This window comes from Phocoena sinus, chromosome 14, assembly GCF_008692025.1.
Source record: "Phocoena sinus isolate mPhoSin1 chromosome 14, mPhoSin1.pri, whole genome shotgun sequence".
Classification (NCBI taxonomy): Eukaryota; Metazoa; Chordata; class Mammalia; order Artiodactyla; family Phocoenidae; genus Phocoena; species Phocoena sinus.
In genome coordinates, this window is record NC_045776.1 from 57,733,191 (window position 1) to 57,750,666 (window position 17,476).

Genomic DNA, 17,476 nt, shown 5'->3' on the forward strand with positions numbered 1-17,476 from the left:
CTAAGTAATTTCCTTTACTGATATTCTTTATTTCTTCATGTGGATTCGAGTTACTGTCTAGTGTCCTTTCATTTCAGTTTGAAGGACTCTCTTTAGCATTTCTCTTAAGGTAGGTCTGCTAGCAGTGAACTCTCTCAGCTTTTGCTTATCAAGGGAGTGTCTAAATGTTATAGTTGGCATCTACCAACCCCAAACTCCCAGTCTTCATTTTTTAAGGACTGTTTTGCCAGATGGAATTTTGCTTGTATTTTTTTTTTTCTTTCTCAATTTTAATATGTCACCCCACTGTCTTCTGGCTTCCATGGTTTCTGCTGGGAGATCAGCTATTATTATTGAGGAGCTCTTGTACTTGAATTGATTTTTCTCTTAATGCTTTCAAGGTTCTCTCTTTATGTCTGTCTTTTGACAGTGTGATCATGATGTTTCTTGGTGTGGATCTCTTTGATTTTATCCTATTTGGAGTTTGTTGAGCTATTGGGTTACATAGATCATTGTCTTTCAGCAAATTTGGGGAGTTTTCAGCCATTGTTCCTTCAAGCGTTCTTTCTGTTCCTTTCTCTCTACTCCTTCTGGAACTCTAACTGTGTGTACGTTGGTGTGCTGGTGTTGTTTCACAGTTCCTCTAGGTTCTGTTCATTTTTCTTCTTTTTTTTTTTTCTTCCTGTTTCAAGACTGGGTAACCTCAAATGACCTATCTTCAGACTTGCTGATTTTTTCCTTCTGCTTTTTTTTTTTTGACCACATCGTGCAGCTTGTGGGATCTTAGTTCCTGACCAGGGATTGAACCCACATCCTCAACAGTGAAAGCGCAGAGTCCTAACCACTGGACCACCAGGGAATTCCCTCTTCTGCTTTCTTAAATCTGCTGTTGAACCTCTGTAGTAGGCTTTTCATTTCAATTGGACTTCTTTTAGCTCCATAATTTCTTTTTGGTTTCTTTTTATGATGTATTCTCTTTATTTGATATTCTCTATTTGGTGAGATATCATTCTGATGGTTTTCTTTAGTTCTTTAGACACAGTTTCCATTAGTTCTTTTAAAGTATTTAAAATAGCTTTTTCAAGTACGTCCAATGTCTAGGCTTCCTTAAGGAGTTTCTTTTGAAACTATTGACACTAACATTTTGTTTCCTGCGTATGGGCCATATTTTCTTTTTTTTTTAATTAATTTATTTAATTTATTTATTTTTGGCTGCGTTGGGTCTTCGTTGCTGCACGAGGGCTTTCTCTAGTTGCGGCGAGCGGGGGCTACTCTTTGTTGCACTGTGCGGGCTTCTCATTGCAGTGGCTTCTCTTGTTGCGGAGCACAGGCTCTAGGCTTCAGTAGTTGTGGCACACAGGCTCAGTAGTTGTGGCGCACGGGCTTAGTTGCGACATGTGGGATCATCCTGGACCAGGGCTCAAACCTGTGGCCCCTGCATTGGTGGGCGGATTCTTAACCACTGTACCACCAGGGAAGTCCGGGCCATATTTTCTTGCCATTTTTTTTTGCCTGTCTCATAATTTTTATTGAAAAATGGACATTTTGAATGTTAAAATGTGGCAGCTTTGGATTCCTCCCCCTCCCCCTGGTTGCTGCTTGTTATAGCTGTTATTTATTTGTTCATGACTTTTCTGCTGAACTAATTTTGTTATGTCTATATTCTTTGTTTAGTGTGGCTACTGAAGTCTCTGTTCCATTAGCCTAGTGGTTAGCTGATGTTTGCACAGAGATTGTCTTAAATATCTGAAACCAAAAAAATCTCCCAGTCTTTGCAGATGAGCTCTGTGTGTTTGTGTGCTTGACACACCTTCAGTATTCAGCCAGGCAGTTTACAACTTGACCTGAACCTTCAGTTCCTGTTTGGACAGAGCTTAAAGGTCAGCCAGAGGTGAGAGCTTAAGTTCTTTTCAGGTCTTTCCTGAATATGTGTACAGCCCTGGGCATGCCCATGTCCTTCTAGATTCTCAGGTATATGTTGGAGCTTTTCAAAGACCTTATTCCCCAGAGCATCTCATTCTCTAGGCTTGCCTCCCAAGATTTTTAGTTAGTTATTTTTTCCCCCAACTCTTACCCACTGCATCAGGCAGCAGTGATTAAAACATTTGCCTGTAAATGTTTTCAACATTACACCGCTTTAGCACTGGTCAAGTTCCAAGTTAGGCAAGTTAAAGGCAAGCCAGTCTTCCAGGGAACAGATAATTAGAATTTTTTGTGAATGAGGTCCATTCTGCTCCCTTCAGTACCTATACCAGGAATGCAGGCTGTTATTTTTTTTTTTTTTTTTTTTGCGGTACGCGGGCCTCTCACTGTTGTGGCCTCTCCCGTTGCGGAGCACAGGCTCCGGACGCGCAGGCTCAGCGGCCATGGCTCACGGGCCCAGCCGCTCCGCAGCATGTAGGATCTTCCCGGACCAGGGCACGAACCTGTGTCCCCTGCATCGGCAGGCAGACTCTCAACCACTGCACCACCAGGGAAGCCCCAGGCTGTTATTTTTAAGGCTGTCACTGAACTGTGGAGCTGAGATGGGAAAGTATAAGTTAAAATGCCACAAAGTTCACTCTATCAAGATTCAGCTGTTTTTCTTACTTAAGCACTCCCCAGGCTGCAACTTCTGGGTTAGTTTCCAGAGTTCTGAAGAAGTTGACAATGACAGTTTTTGGCAGTTTGTTCATTACTTTTATGGAGGGACAGACTTTTGGAGTCCTTACTCTGCCATTTTCATTCTGGAAAACTTCAACGGCCTAAGTATGATGTGTGTGGAGCTGAAGCTGGGGTCAGGTCAGTCTTTGTGAGCCAGGGCAAATTAAAGTCTTTCTCAGAGCCTCAATACTCTGTCAGGCAGAGTGAAGTAAGTCAGAAAGAGAGAAACAAATATCGTATATTTACGCATATATGTGGAATATGAAAAAATTGGTATAGAAGATCTTATTTACAAAGCAGAAATAGAGACACAGATGCAGAGAACAAACGTATGGATACCAAGGGGGATGGGGGGTTGTGATGAATTGGAAGATTGGGATTGACATATATACACTATTGATACTATGTGTAAAATAGATAACTAATGAGAACCTACTGTATAGCACAGGGAGCTCAATGCTCTGTGGTGACCTAAATGGGGAAGAAATTTAAAAAAAAGGGGATATGGGTATACATATAGCTGATTCACTTTGCTGTACAGTAGAAACTAACACAACATTGTAAAGTAACTATACTCCAACAAAATTTTTAAAAAATATTTTCAATTTGGGGAAAAAAGTAATGATATCTATTTCACAGAGTTGTCATTAGCATCAACTCACAGAATGTGGGTGTAAAGCACTGGGTCAACTGTATAATGCTATATGAATGTTAGTTGCTTTAATGTTTTAGTTATAAATAGAACTAAGTAAAATTTTAAAAGGCTATAAGTACCATGAAAGCAAGCGCTTACAGATGAAGAAATAGTCTTTCTTCAGTTCTGTTGTACTATACCATGTTTTTACTTCCTGACTTTGATTGGAATAGACAATTCATTGACAGTTTACAAAATTCAAAATATTGGAAGGGGAAAAACTATAGAATAAAAGTTGACCATCTCTGACTTCCCCTCCTGAAGACAAGTAATGTCAACAACCAATGACAGCATGTGTGTGCACAGGAACACACAGGTACATGTATGTCCAGAGAGGCACTATGACATACGAGCAAATATGAATATATGGTCTTCCCCCTTTTTTTTACATGAATGATAACATACTTGAAACACTGTCCTGCATCTTCTTTAATGACTTGTGAAATCATGGTGATTATTCCACAGCCTTCTTCTTTGCTTCTTTTGCATGGTATTCCGTAGACACACTGAAACTTATTTAAGTATTCCCGTATCATCGAACAGCTAGATTGTGTCCAATATTTTGCTATTAAAGTTTATGCATCGGTGAATAAACATGTTCATATGTCATTTCTCACAAATGAAGTCTATTTGAAGGATAAAGTTATAGATGTGGAATTGTTGGGTCAGAGTGCATATGCATTTTATAATTTGATAAATATTGCCAAAATGTTATCCATAAAGATTGTACCAGTTTACACTTCCAACAGCAGCATATGCTTGTTTTCTCAACGTTAATCCTAAAGACTATATGTTTTTTATTTAGGTTATAAGCCCCAAGACTTCAAAGGTACTACAAAAATCACCCTCTACAAGAAGAATGGTAAGAAAACAAATCATTTCCTTTCCTCCCTAATTATTAACTCCTTACACAGTATTCTTTGGCTATATCCACCTTATCTGTGTATAATTTTGCTCATGATACACCTTCAAACTTGACATTTTCAGTGTAGCACATGAAGGAATGTATAAGGACTCAACTAATTGATGACTCAGAATTTGTGGTTAGACATTCTGTTCACAAGAGTGAATACTCTAGAAAGTTAGAGGGAAAATGTGATCATTATAACTGGCTCAATGATATCAGGAGTGTGAAATTTATCTTAAGAGTCTTCTGTGGAGCTGGCAGGGGAGGGACGTGAGATGCCCACAGGAGTGTTTTGGGAGGGTGCTTTTGACTGCAGTGAACCAGGGGCTCCCTGCCCCCTCCCAGCTCTAAACCACTCGCTGCCATTCCCTGGCATGCTCTCCTGCTTCTCGCAGGTAATAGTAGGAAAGTACTGTTAGAACTGACCCTTAAAAAGTAGTTTCCTAGTGCTGCAGTAACAATACCAGGGTGGATTAAAACAATAGAAATTTACTCTCTCACAGTTCTGGAGGCTAAAACTCCGAAATCAAGGTGTTGATTCAGTTGGTTCCTTCTGAAGGTCGTGAAAGGAGGACGTGTTTCTGACATCATTCTTAACTTTGGGTGACGCCAGGAGTCCTTGGCCTTCCTTAGCCTACAGATGATGCATCACTCCAATCTCTGCCTCCATCTTTATATGGCATTCACCCTGTGTGTGTGTGTGTGTGTGTGTCCTGTTATATGGACACCAATCACATTGGATTAAGGGCCTGCCGTGCTCCAATTTGAACCTCGTCTTAGCTAATTACATTTGCAATGACCCTATTTCCAAAAAAGGTCATATTCTGAGGTCCTGGGCTTAGGACTTCAACATATGTGGTGGGGGGCAGGAGGGAGGACACAATTCAATCCATAACACATTTTTTCTAGGGGATATACTGAGTCAATTCACATAAAACTACACCAACAGTATTGTCCCTTGAGAACACAGATTTAAAACAATTACCTGAAGAGTAGCCAGATCCTCAAATAGAAATTTATTTCTGCTTATCTCCAAATAGAGAATTAATTTTTAAAACATTCAAGATTTTGAAACAAAAGGAATTTTCCATTCAATTCTAACAAAAGAGACTGTATTGTTAATTAGACAGCACCATTCTTTGAATATTTCATTTAGATGAGAGCTCTGAGGTCCCCAAGCCAATCAGAGCACCTGAAAGCAAGGACACTCTTCCCCAACAGCTGTCCACACTCCATTCTTCACAGTGTTAATAGGACACTTTGAAGGATCAAGTTTGGTGCCCATCTGGAATTCAATTTGGAGTGACCATTCATTGCTACTGACTAAAGAAAAAGGATATTTGAAAAGCCACATTTTTCAATTAGATCCTTAAATTTTCCAGAAGGTTGATCTTCTTAAAATAAATTGAAATACAGAATCCTACTTCAAGTAGGCTTATTTAGGACATTGTTCAAGAAAATGCACTGATAAAAACATTAGATTTTTGTCGCAACCCAGATTTTTTTTTAAACATCTTTATTGGAGTATAATTTTTTTTACAATGGTGTGTTAGTTTCTGCTGTGTAACAAAATGGATCAGCTGCATGCATACATATATCCCCATACCCCCTCCCTCTTGCATCTCCCTCCCACCCTCCCTATCCCACCCCTCTAGGTGGTCACAAAGTACCAAGCTGATCTCCCTGTGCTATGCAGCTGCTTCCCACTAGCTATCTATTTTACATTTGGTGATGTATATATGTCCATGCCACTCTCTCACTTCGTCCCAGCTTACCCTTCCCTATCCCCGTGTCAAGTCCATTCTCTACGTCCGCGACTTTATTCCTGTCCTGCCCCTAGGTTCATCAGAACCATTTTTTTTTTTTAGATTCCATATATATGTGTTAGCATACGGTATTTGTTTTTCTCCTTCTGACTTACTTCACCCTGTATGACAGACTCTAGGTCCATCCACCTCACTACAAATAACTCAATTTCATTTCTTTTTATGGCTGAATAATATTCCATTGTATATATGTGCCACATCTTGTTTATCCATTCATCTGTCGATGGACACTTAGGTTGCTTCCATGTCCTGGCTATTGTAAATAGTGCTGCAATGAACACAAACCAGTTTTCTTCCCTCATGATTTTAAGGCATTATAGTGAGCCTGTAACAAAAGTAAAATCCCAGATTAAGTTTAGTCATTAGTAAATCTCCTGTTAGGAAGAAAGCAATGTTTCATTCTGGTTAAATCCTGGTCATGTTTACATGTTTCCCTAATTTGGAATGCCACTGATTTTCATGTCTCTTAAGTGTAATCATTGAGTTTAACAGAATGTACCGCATGTTTCCTCCTTGGCAGTCTGACGTGCCAGAGGGAGTCATAAGGATCCACGCGCCCCTTCTCTCCAAGGTGTCCATGGCCATTCAACTCAACAGTCAAACCAAAGCCAAAGACATATTGGCGAAATTTCAATATGAGAACAGGTGAGTAGAAGTGAATATGAGTCTCTGTACAGGAAGATGAACTTTTATCTGATGAGAAACTCCAGGCATTTGAAAATTTGACCTTTTTGAAAACTTAGAACCTGTTACTTTAAGGACTTCACCAGTAAATGAAGAATCAGAAGTAGAGAAAGAAGTTAAGTAGACCATAGAATTATCAGTAACAAAAGTTTTTTTTCAAGGAATTTCTACAATTGGGATTCTAAAATAGGTATCTTCTGTCCCGGTGTCTTCATTTACTCAATTGGTTTTACTTTTTATTTGAATAAAAAAATTAGCAAGTTAGTTTTGTAGATATCTTGATAGATTTCTAGGAATATCATTATTCCAGGCTCTACTGGGCTTTAACATGACTATATCAAGTAGAGTTTATGTAGTTGAGTGAACATCATAGCTGTTGGTCTCCCTAAAACCTACTACCAATAAACCTTAGGATCAGAGTGATGTTGACAAAATATTTTTTGCATATCTGCCTTAAGTCACGTTAAAGAGCATAAATCATGATAATTTTTGTACAGGCATACTTATTCAGGGATAAACATTTGCCCTGAGGTTTTTTTAAAAGACGAGAAGCACTAGTTTAAATCTAACCATGATAAAGCAGGTACAGTTTGATGGTCTCTAGTACAACTGATGGATATCCTTTAAAAGCAACTTTCCAATCGTATTGAAAAGGAGTAGCCATGTTGAGCAAAAAAAGGTTACATATTGCAAGACTTCATTTATATAACATTTTTGAAATGACAAAAGTTTAGAAATGCAGAGTAGGTGAGTGATTGCCAGAGGTTGAGGAGAGTGATCATGGAAACTGGTATTGCCTCGATACCAAAACCAGACCAAAATAATACAAAACAAACACTACAGACTAATATCTGTCATGAACTTAGATACAAAAGCCCTCAACAAATCTAATCCAAAGTATATTAAAAGAATTATACCTAGAACAAGTGGGATTTAGTTCAGGTATGCAAGATTAGTTTAACATTCAAAAATCAATTACTGTAATCCATCATATCAATTGGAGAAAAATCATATGATCATGTTAAATGATATAGAAGCAGCATTTGACAAAATCCATCACCAATTCATGATAAAAACTCAGCAAATTTAGGAAAAGAGGAGATCTTCTGCAACTGGATAAAACTTTTAGAAAATAACATAGGAGAAAACCTTTGTGATAGAGGACTAGTGAAGAATTTCTTAAACTTGACATCGTATGACTCATACGAAACAAAAATTGGTAACTTGGACTTCATCAAGATTGAAAACTTATACACTGAAAGACCCTGTTTAAAAGATGAAAAGACAAGCTAAAGACTTGGAGAAAATATTTATAAAGTACATATCAAATGAAGGACTAGTATCTAGAATGTATAAAGGACACTCATAACTCAACAGTGCAGAAACAAACAATCCAATTTGAAAATGGGCAAAAGACATGAACAGAAGATATACAGATGACAAATATGCACATGGAAAGATGTTCAGTATTTTTAACCATTAGGGAAATACAAAACCATGATGACATATTAAACACCTATGAAAATGGCTAAAAAGTAATAATAATGACAACACCAAGTACAGGTGAAGATACAAAAAAACTGAATTACTCATACATTGGTGGTGGGAATGTAAAATGGTCTAGTCACTCTGTGGAACAGTTTGACAGTTTCTTATAAAATTGAATATGCATCTGTCGTGTGATGTGGCATTCACACTCCTGGGCATTTATCCCAAAGAAATGAAGATTATGTTTACACAGAAACCTGTACACAAATTCTTATAGCAGCTTTATTTATAATAGTCGAAAACTGGAAAAGAAAAAACCCATGTGCTTCAACAGGTAAATGACTAAACAGGCCGTGGTCCATCCATATCACATGTGCTATGCAGCAGTAAAAATGCAGCAGCCTGGGTGAATCTCCCAGGATCTATGTTGACTGGAAAAAAAAAAGCCACTACAAAAATGTTCCATACTGTGTGTTTCCATTTATATAACGTTTCTATAAATGACAAGTTTATAGAAATGTAGAATCCAGGGATAAGGGGTGGAGGATGGGGACAGGGGGAGGGAGGTGGGTGTGGCTATAAGGAGAACAAGAAGAGTCTTGTGGGGAAGGAAATGTTCTGTACCTTGACAGAATCCATGTGGTGCTTCTGGTTGTGACATCACACTAGGGTATTGGAAGATTTTACTATTGGGGAAACTAGGTAAAGAGTACACAAGGATGTGTCTGTATATTTTCTTATAACCACATGCAAATCTACAACTATCTCAAATAAAATGTTTAATTAAACAAAGAGGGTGCACGTCCTTCTCCCTCACAGCAGAGAGCCGAAGACCATGTTTTTGAGTAACCAAGCTGACAGTTCTAGTGGGCAGGAGCTCAGCAATGGTCTTTCCAGACTCTTCTGTCCCGGCAGCCTAGTCTGGGATGGAAGATTAAAATTGGACAATTATTTTCTCTGACTTGCTTTCATTATAGGGCAGAGACATGCAACAAAGTCAACGTTAGTTTACAAAGCACTGGGCAAGCTTAGAAATGTGCCATGGGCTGAGGAAAGAATCTCATTCAATTTTTGGCAAATACAGAAATGGAACCTGATGGCTTTTGAACTGAGAGTAATGTGGCCCATGACAAGGCAATATTAAACATCCAGCTGCTCCTTGGCCAGCCTTGATGTGTCAATAAGGTGTCCTCTCTTAAGAGGAGCTGACAGTGGTGGATGGAAGGGCTGGGGTGGCCGTGAAGCCTGGCGGCGTCCAGCTTCCTCTCTGCCTCAGATGCTTGTCTGTGTCAAACAAACAAAAAAGATTTTATCATCACTTCAGTCATAATAATGATTTGTGTGGTATATTTCACCCAAGGCAGAATGATTGTTTGTTGCCATGATTATTTAATCCACAGGTTTACCCCAGATCACAGAGGAGGGTTTAAATTATATTGCTTTCTTCTTTTCTCAGTCATGGTTCATCGGAAGGCATTAAGATCCAGAACCAAAGATTATATGAAATTGGAGGTAATATAGGTAAGCATTCTTTAATGTTTTTACTCCTACATTCTCTAATTACTCTAAAAGAAATATGCTGCTATTATTGTAAAACTGTACTTTACAAATTTCTTTAGATAGAAAATCAAAATCACTGTGTCAGATTTTTTAAATCTCACATAAGAACAGTATGACTTTCCTAAAATATTTTCAAAATTTAAATGTAAATAGTTTAGTCGATGTGGAGTAGATTTTTGAGTCTTTTAAATGTGACTCTGAAAGTTGGAGAGCCTGGAGATTCATGCAAACGAAAGGAGAAATTGTGGCACTTTCATCATCTCGACATCCTTTGTGTTGAACTTCCTGCTCAACTCTCAGTCCAGATTCATTCTTCCTATTCCCCTGAAGGGGGACAGAAAGGAATGAAAAGAAAATTCCGTCCACGTGCCTCTGTGTCCTTACCTTCCTCTTGCCCCCATTCACAGTTGGGATGAAATACCTGTGCTCCTGTTTAGGGCGGCGCCTCCCTCCTGTGGGCGAGGGCTTGGTCAGTCTCCCATCCTCTCCTCTGTCATCAGCTTTTCCCTCCCAACCACACCATTTCTCTCTGCATAAACAGTTTGGTAATTTTTCTCATCTCCACAAAACTCTCTCTTGACCCCCTTCAAGTCTACTCCCATTTCTCTGCTCCATTTATAGCAAAAACTCCTTGGATCATTTGTGTATATACTCCAGTTTCTTCCTCTCCTTCTCTCTTGAAGGCACTCCAGTCAAGCTTTACCCCTCAACACTTCAGAATTGCTCTTTGGTCGAGGTCACCAGAAGACTCTTCTGTTGTGAAATCCAGTGCTTCATTTTGTCTTTACAACTGCCTGGGTTGATCTTTCCCTTCTTTAAGAAAACACTCTCTTCACCTGGTTTCAAGGACCCCCTAAGCTCCTGGCTTTCCCCCCACTTCACAGGCTGCTCCTTCTGAGTCTCTTCGGCCTGTTACTTCTCATCCTCTCGACCTCGGAGCACTGGAACTTCTGTCTGCACTTACCTGCCATGGTGAACTTAGTGCATCTCATTGCTCTGAAGGCACCTGGATGCTGCCATCTCTCAACATCATGTGCAGACTGCCCTGGACACCAGCTTTCATATCCAGTCCCCAGCACGTCTTGCCCTGGGCCTTCACATCTGCTTTGACTTTTGCCCTGGATGCTTTCCATTGGATGGTTCCCTCCTCACTCCCTTACCTCTGTCAGCTGTTGGCCGCTGTATCAGCTTCTCAGTGAGACCTTCCTGGATTGGACCCTCTTTCTGCGCCTTCCCCAATTTCTTGTTCTCTCATGTTCTTATCACCATCAGACTTACTTTCTAACATACTTGCTTATTTGCTAGTTGCCTTTTACCACTTTTAGAATGTAAGCATCCCAAGGGCAAGTATTTTTGACTGTCTGATGCATTGCTGTAGCCTCAGCCCATACAATAGTGCGTGGCACGTAATAACTCAAGAAATATTTGAGAAATGAATGAATGAATCAGGCAAGCAATTAAATATTGCTACTTTTGTTTGAGACTTTAGTATATATACATTTCGAACACACTGTATGTAAGAATTTTCAAATGTATTTGCCCCCATGGAATGATCTTTTTGTTATCAATTCCAGATCTCCTGCCCACAGGAAAAATGAAATGACCTTCCCTAAAATGAACTTGATATTAGTGTCTAGTCCTGGTCAAGTTTCTATCTATAAAACCGTTAGAGGACATGTATTGTCCTCACTAGTGCTCATTATCATATAAATGAATTGATACCTGAAACAGGTTCTTGTCTTATTTTTCTAATTGATGTAGTGAGTCTAGGGAACAATTTGCTTGTGATTAGCGTGTCTGTTTGCTCCCCAGTGTCACGTGGGATTTATTTGAAGTACTTCACAGTCAGAAAGAAGCAAAGAAAAGAGGGGAGGAAGGCTGGCTTTGCTAGGAAACTTTAAAATGTATTCATTTTTGGCTGAGGGAACTATACTGGCCTTATTTGAGCCTTGCAAACACACATACATGCACACATGCACACACATGCACGGAAGTGTGCACTTTTGAAAACATACTCTGATTTTTCTTTCTTTTAGGACAGCACTGCTTGGATCCAGAGGCTTATATATTGGATGTATATCATGTAAATCCCCAGGCAGAATGGGTGATTAAACCCCAACCAAGTGTTTGAAATACCCCCCAAGATGGCAGCTATCGTGCATTACCTGCCAAGAAGTCCTACATTTGGTAGGGAAAAAACAAGACTGCTTTTGACATGTTTGTTCCTAGAACCCTCTTGGTGTTTCTCAGCCCAACTGGTGTCTCCCACTGGTGTCAACACGAATTGTGGAAGAGGAACTGGTTGACCATTTGAGCTGAAGCTTTCTCATGATGGTTCTTTGATAAGAGTGAAGGAAAGAGGATGTGATCCTTCCAGAAGAAAGGCCAATATAGAATATGGAACTCTAATCATTTCTAATACTTTGACTTCACAGCAGAAATGAACTTGGTCCTCTACCTGGGGATAAGAAGCACTTCTTGATGTAGCAAATGCTACCAAACACAAGAGGTGGAAAAGACTTTTTTTTTTTTTTTATACTTATGTTATATATATATAGACATTTTTGAACAAGGATGCCAGAAATAACAAAAATTTCTGCTCTGAAAAATAATTTAGATCTACTTTCCAAAGAGAATCAGTTTCCAGAGTCACACAAACAATGTTTATGCTCTGACTTGCTTCTGAATTGGAGGAGGAGAACCTTCTATTTAAAAACCACTGTGTTGTTATGTATGCTGTACTGTATTGTGGCTGTCTGCATTCTGGTGCAAATGAACATTTCCCTATCTTGGGCTGTTGAAAACTGACATTCTTAAAGCTTGTTCTCTTATGAGCACAGGTCCCCATAGTTAAGGTTAGGTTGACAAGGGCTGTTCCTGTGCTTCCATAACCTTTGGTGTAGTCAGCGGTCACAGGGCCCCTATTTCCTCATCGTGAAAATGGTGCTCAGTGAATAGCTTTCCATGTGCCAGGCACAGATTTCCTTTCCTCATCAAACATATCATTTTTTATATTTCACAGCTGTAGAGAATCACTTCTGCAGCCCCAGTTTTAAACTGCAGAACTGCCTTTGTCCAACTGTTCTTTCTTCAAGAGTGCTGAAAAGTACTGTTATATCCAGATTTTATATGCTGTAAAAACAGGTTTTGTTTCTGTTCATCAATCATAGACTTGGCCAAGCACTGTGGATTAGCATCAGGCTTTAAAATCAGATGAATGTTTGGTGAGCTGAAAACTGCCTCGCTATCAAGATCCCACGGAGCCATTTTCCAGACCTGCAGTTGGTGAGAAAGCACAATTCATGATTGTAATTGAGAGCAAATCTGAAATTTGCTGGGGGGTTGGACAGCCCTGCCTTTCATTTGGAGACCGCAGTATAGTTGTTCTAGAGTTGGTTAGAAATGGGGACAGAGGTCTCATTTATCCCATGTATGTGCTTTGGATTAGAATCTACTAATTAGATTGAGATTTTGATGAATTTACACCAGTTTTAATGAGATTTAACACCCAAATGACTCTCTCTTGAAAATCAAACAATAGACAAAGTTGCTCACCAATGCAGAATACATTTAATCTACTTACCAAGTCTCAAAACAAAATGTGATAATAATTTAAGCCTATACTTTTACATGCTCATTATGCCTTGATATCTATAAAAACATAATTTATATTCAACATGTAGATGATTGCATTTCTGGCCATTAGAATTTTGTTATATTTTTATAGAAAACTCAAATATCCATTCATTTTATTTGCTTATTTGAGAATTTTTTATTTCCTTTGCCTGAAAACCCATTAGAAGATAAACATATGTTCTGTTGGTTTATATTTATTTATTCCTACATTTCATCAGTTTTCAATGTATGGCTAATTGACGGCATGTGAGTTTACATAATGAACTTTGAGGGTCTGAGAAAATGCCGTTATCATTTTTGCAATTCAAACAACAGGAGTAAACTTACTTCATGTAGTTGCTAAGGTCCAAGACATAAGATGGCTGTAATTTATGCCCACATACATGGAAGAAATTCTTCAAATTAGCTGCCTTACACTTCTGTGTATGTATTAAAACAGTGACTGATTTTTCTCACTGAATTTCCTATCATTTAGAATATATTCTGTTGTGTTTAGACAATTCACAGATCTATCCATTTAATTTTTTATTTGGGAATTTTTTTATTTCTTTTGACTGAAAACACATTAGGACAGATGCATAAGTTCTAAAGGTTTTAAGATTTACTTCATTAGTCATTAGTTTTAAATAAATGGCTAACAGATGACAGATTAAAAAAAACTAAGTTTCTGAATTTCTTATCCACTTTTGTGTGGTTTTAGATGTCAAAGGCTTAGCCCAGTCAATAACTTTAATCACTTCAGTGCATCCAAGGTTGTGTGACAACTTTCAAATAACTATATGATATGGAAGCCCACGTCAATACCAATATCATTGGATATAACCTGAATTTTTAGTCATCAAGTTAACAAACTGATTAGAGAAGAATTTCCAGTAGACACACAAACTAATTTTTGTGTGGTTAAAGAAGTTCTTTTTACTAATTTTTACTTTTTTTTTTACTAATCTTATTCTTAATGAATAATTTTATTCTTAATGAATAAACAAACCCCTACAATTAAAACTCAAAATTGCTGGTCACCTAAGTGTTGAAAAAACTGTCTTTGCCTATGAAGAGTTGTTTTTTAAAATAGTTACAGTAATCTGTAACAGTGAATAGTGTAAAAGCAAACATGAGTAGTATATCTGCAAACAAAAGAAGAGTCAGATACTGGGCTTCTAAATTCTTTTCTTGATAGCTTCCCACCTCATCTCTTCCCAAGCGCTCTTGGTGTACAGTTAGGAAAATTGTATCTACGAAAACATAAGAGAAAGTTAACGTTTTAGGAACAATTATTCAGAAAAAAAACCGCTAGAACAGGCTCATTCTTTCCTCCATTCTACAAAAGAAGATCCCTTTGCTAAACAGCTCACTTGGGGATATGATTCTTGGAGTCATTGAACAATGAGTTTAGTGAGTTCAAGGAGTGACCTTTGAACAAACTGGAATATTAATCTCTTTACAATGTATATACAATATAAACTACCTCACTTGTCTTTCTTGGGAGAAAAAAATAACAGACGTTAACAATTTTTGTTACAAACTGTTCCTGAATCTTATTATTTAAGTCACTTCAGTTAGCTTTCAGTGTACATTTAATAATATACATTTAATGATGTAAAATATTGTTAGCAGAAGCTTTAAAACCAAATACTCTGTAACTATGATGTGGTGTAGACGCTGAGAGAATCTGTGTCCCTTAGTCATTGTCTTGTGTGTTTAACTGTGCTGAATCACAGGTTTTCAAATGTAGGAATTCACTTCATCTTCTTTCATGCATTTTCAACCGCTTTCCCCACATTGCACTTGACTAAAAGTAGCGTGAGATTAAACTTCTTTCTATCAAGCATATTTCAACAGTTTTTCATAAATGTATCACATGTCTGAAAGGAATATATATTACGGGATTGAATAGTTTCTGTTTTCTGACAGGCACTTTCAACTTTTTTTTTTTTCATAAATATGTCACTTAATAATATGACGTGGATTAAAATGTTTCTTTCAAACATTTTCAACAGTTGTACACACACACCTTAATTTAAAAATAACATCTTTTAGGCATTTTCCAACTTTTCTAAAACTATGTGCTTTGATTGAAAAATCATGCTGTCACTAGGTTGCCAATTTTTTATGTTGTCGCCCATCTCAAAAGTTAATGTTCTTTCATCCCATCAGTTTCATTGTTAAGTATAATATGTATGTTACATTTTATCCATAAAAATAAAGAGGAAAAAACTAAAAACATTATCATGAGAATTCTTATATTCAACTAGTCTGAGGTTACCATGGTGCTGGTGAAAGAAAAGGAGCTTTAAATTCAAAAGGTTTGTGTCTGAGCCCAGTCTCTGTCACCTTCTAGCCAGATGGTGGTCTTGTGCAAAAATCACGAGGCACTAAGGTAATGATGGATGTTTGTGCAAAAACTATTTACTAAACTTGAGTTGGTGCTTTCTAATCTGCGCTTTAAAAAAAAAAAAAAAGAATCTTTTCAATAGATACAGAAAAGACATTTGGCAAATTCAGTACTCATTCATGATTTTTTTACACTCAACATTTTACTGTATACCAAAGCAAGGAAAAGAAATAATAAAAGGCATAAAGATTAGAAAAGAAGAAATAAAATAGTCTCCATTTGCAAATAATATGATTATTTATGTACAAAAGCCTAAGGTATCTTCAACTATTAGAACTAATAAGATAATTTAGCAAGGTCATGGAATACAAGATTATTATATAAAAATCAGTAGTATTTTTTATGCTAGCAGCAAGCCATTGGAAAATAAATTTTTAAAACTTCCATTTAGAATAGCATCAAAAAACAAAAAAATACTTGTGAGTGCATTTAACAAAATATATGCAAAACATGTATACTGAAAACTACTACTATACTAAAAGCAAAATATTTGTGGTAGAAATGAAAGTAGCTGAGTAAATATATAGATACAGTATGTTTCTAGATGGGAAGAGGTAGGTGGAAGAGAATTGGCAAGATGTCAGTTCTCCACAAATATATCTGTAGATTCAGTGCGATCCCACTGAACCCGGGCCCCCTCTATTGGGAGTGTGGAGTCTTATCCACTGCACCACCAGGGAAGTCCCTCTCCCCCTGGCTCTTGACTGTGGAGTGGGTGCTCTCCTCTGCTGGCCATCCTGGAAGGTTTTCACCCTGCTTGAGCCCAGTTGCAACCTCTTCCACTACATCAGTTTGGAATCCTGTTGGCTGTAACAAGTGATGAAGTACATTAGCTCAATTCCAAAGATTCTGCAAAATGGGGTTTGACAGCAAAGCATATGAGCAGATGGAAAAGACTCCGGAGTTCCCAGGGATGCTGGGGGCTTCCACAGACCTGCTTCTCTTATCATCCCAGCAGTAAATGACACCTTTCCTGACAGGCCAGACAGAAGTTGGGAGCAGGTGGAGGGCAGTCGCCAAAGGTTCATCTGAGTTTTATCAACTAACAGTCACGTGCGGACTCCTACAGAGTGTCATCTTATTTGTGACTTTTATGCTCTAACACTTCATTCTCAGCTGCTGCTCTGCGTTTGTGTAACATTTTTATTACTGCACAGCAGCGCAGCCCTTAGCTCCATGTCTTTAGATGACAGATTGGGAACAGGCTTTTCTACCATGTGGCCCTCACTATGTCACACTGCAATGGGATAGCAAAAAGTTAGCCATAGAAGGAAATAATTGATAAATTGGATCCACAAAATTTTAAGAAACTGAAAACATAGATTTAGTGAAAAATATATAACACACTGGAGAATAAAAAAGGGAGTCTGGGGTGCAATTGTAATTGGTCATATTTTTTCTATAATCGAGGAATTCAGCTAACCAGCATTTTATTGAGGATTGTCACATCTAGGTCCAAAAGTAAAATTGATCTATAATTGTCTTACAATTCCCTTACCTTGTTTTGGAGCCAGGGTTGTACCAGATTTGTTGAATGGGTAGAGTAGCTTTCCTGTTTTTGTCCTCGGCTTTGCAGCAGTGTGTGAGGTGTTTCAAGGACTGGGAGGGAGGGGTTGCAAAGGGGCAGGAGGAAACTTCGGGGGTGATGGGTATGTTCATTATGCTGA

At 38.1% G+C, this 17,476-nt stretch overlaps 1 protein-coding gene across 4 annotated transcripts in view; it reads left to right on the forward strand.

Moving 5' to 3' along the window:
• ARHGAP28 (Rho GTPase activating protein 28) overlaps nt 1-15,626 on the forward strand; it is a 70,032-nt gene extending 54,406 nt beyond the window's left edge. For 3 of the 4 annotated variants that reach the window (XM_032603662.1, XM_032603660.1, XM_032603661.1), the window contains 4 exons: nt 4,122-4,178; nt 6,570-6,694; nt 9,678-9,742; nt 11,818-15,626. In XM_032603662.1, the coding sequence (XP_032459553.1) occupies nt 4,122-4,178; nt 6,570-6,694; nt 9,678-9,742; nt 11,818-11,912 (342 nt within the window). In that variant the 3' untranslated portion in view covers nt 11,913-15,626. The remainder of the gene's footprint in view (nt 1-4,121; nt 4,179-6,569; nt 6,695-9,677; nt 9,743-11,817) is intronic. The other variant, XR_004345534.1, reaches the window with a different exon arrangement.
• Nucleotides 15,627-17,476: the final 1,850 nt, after the last annotated feature.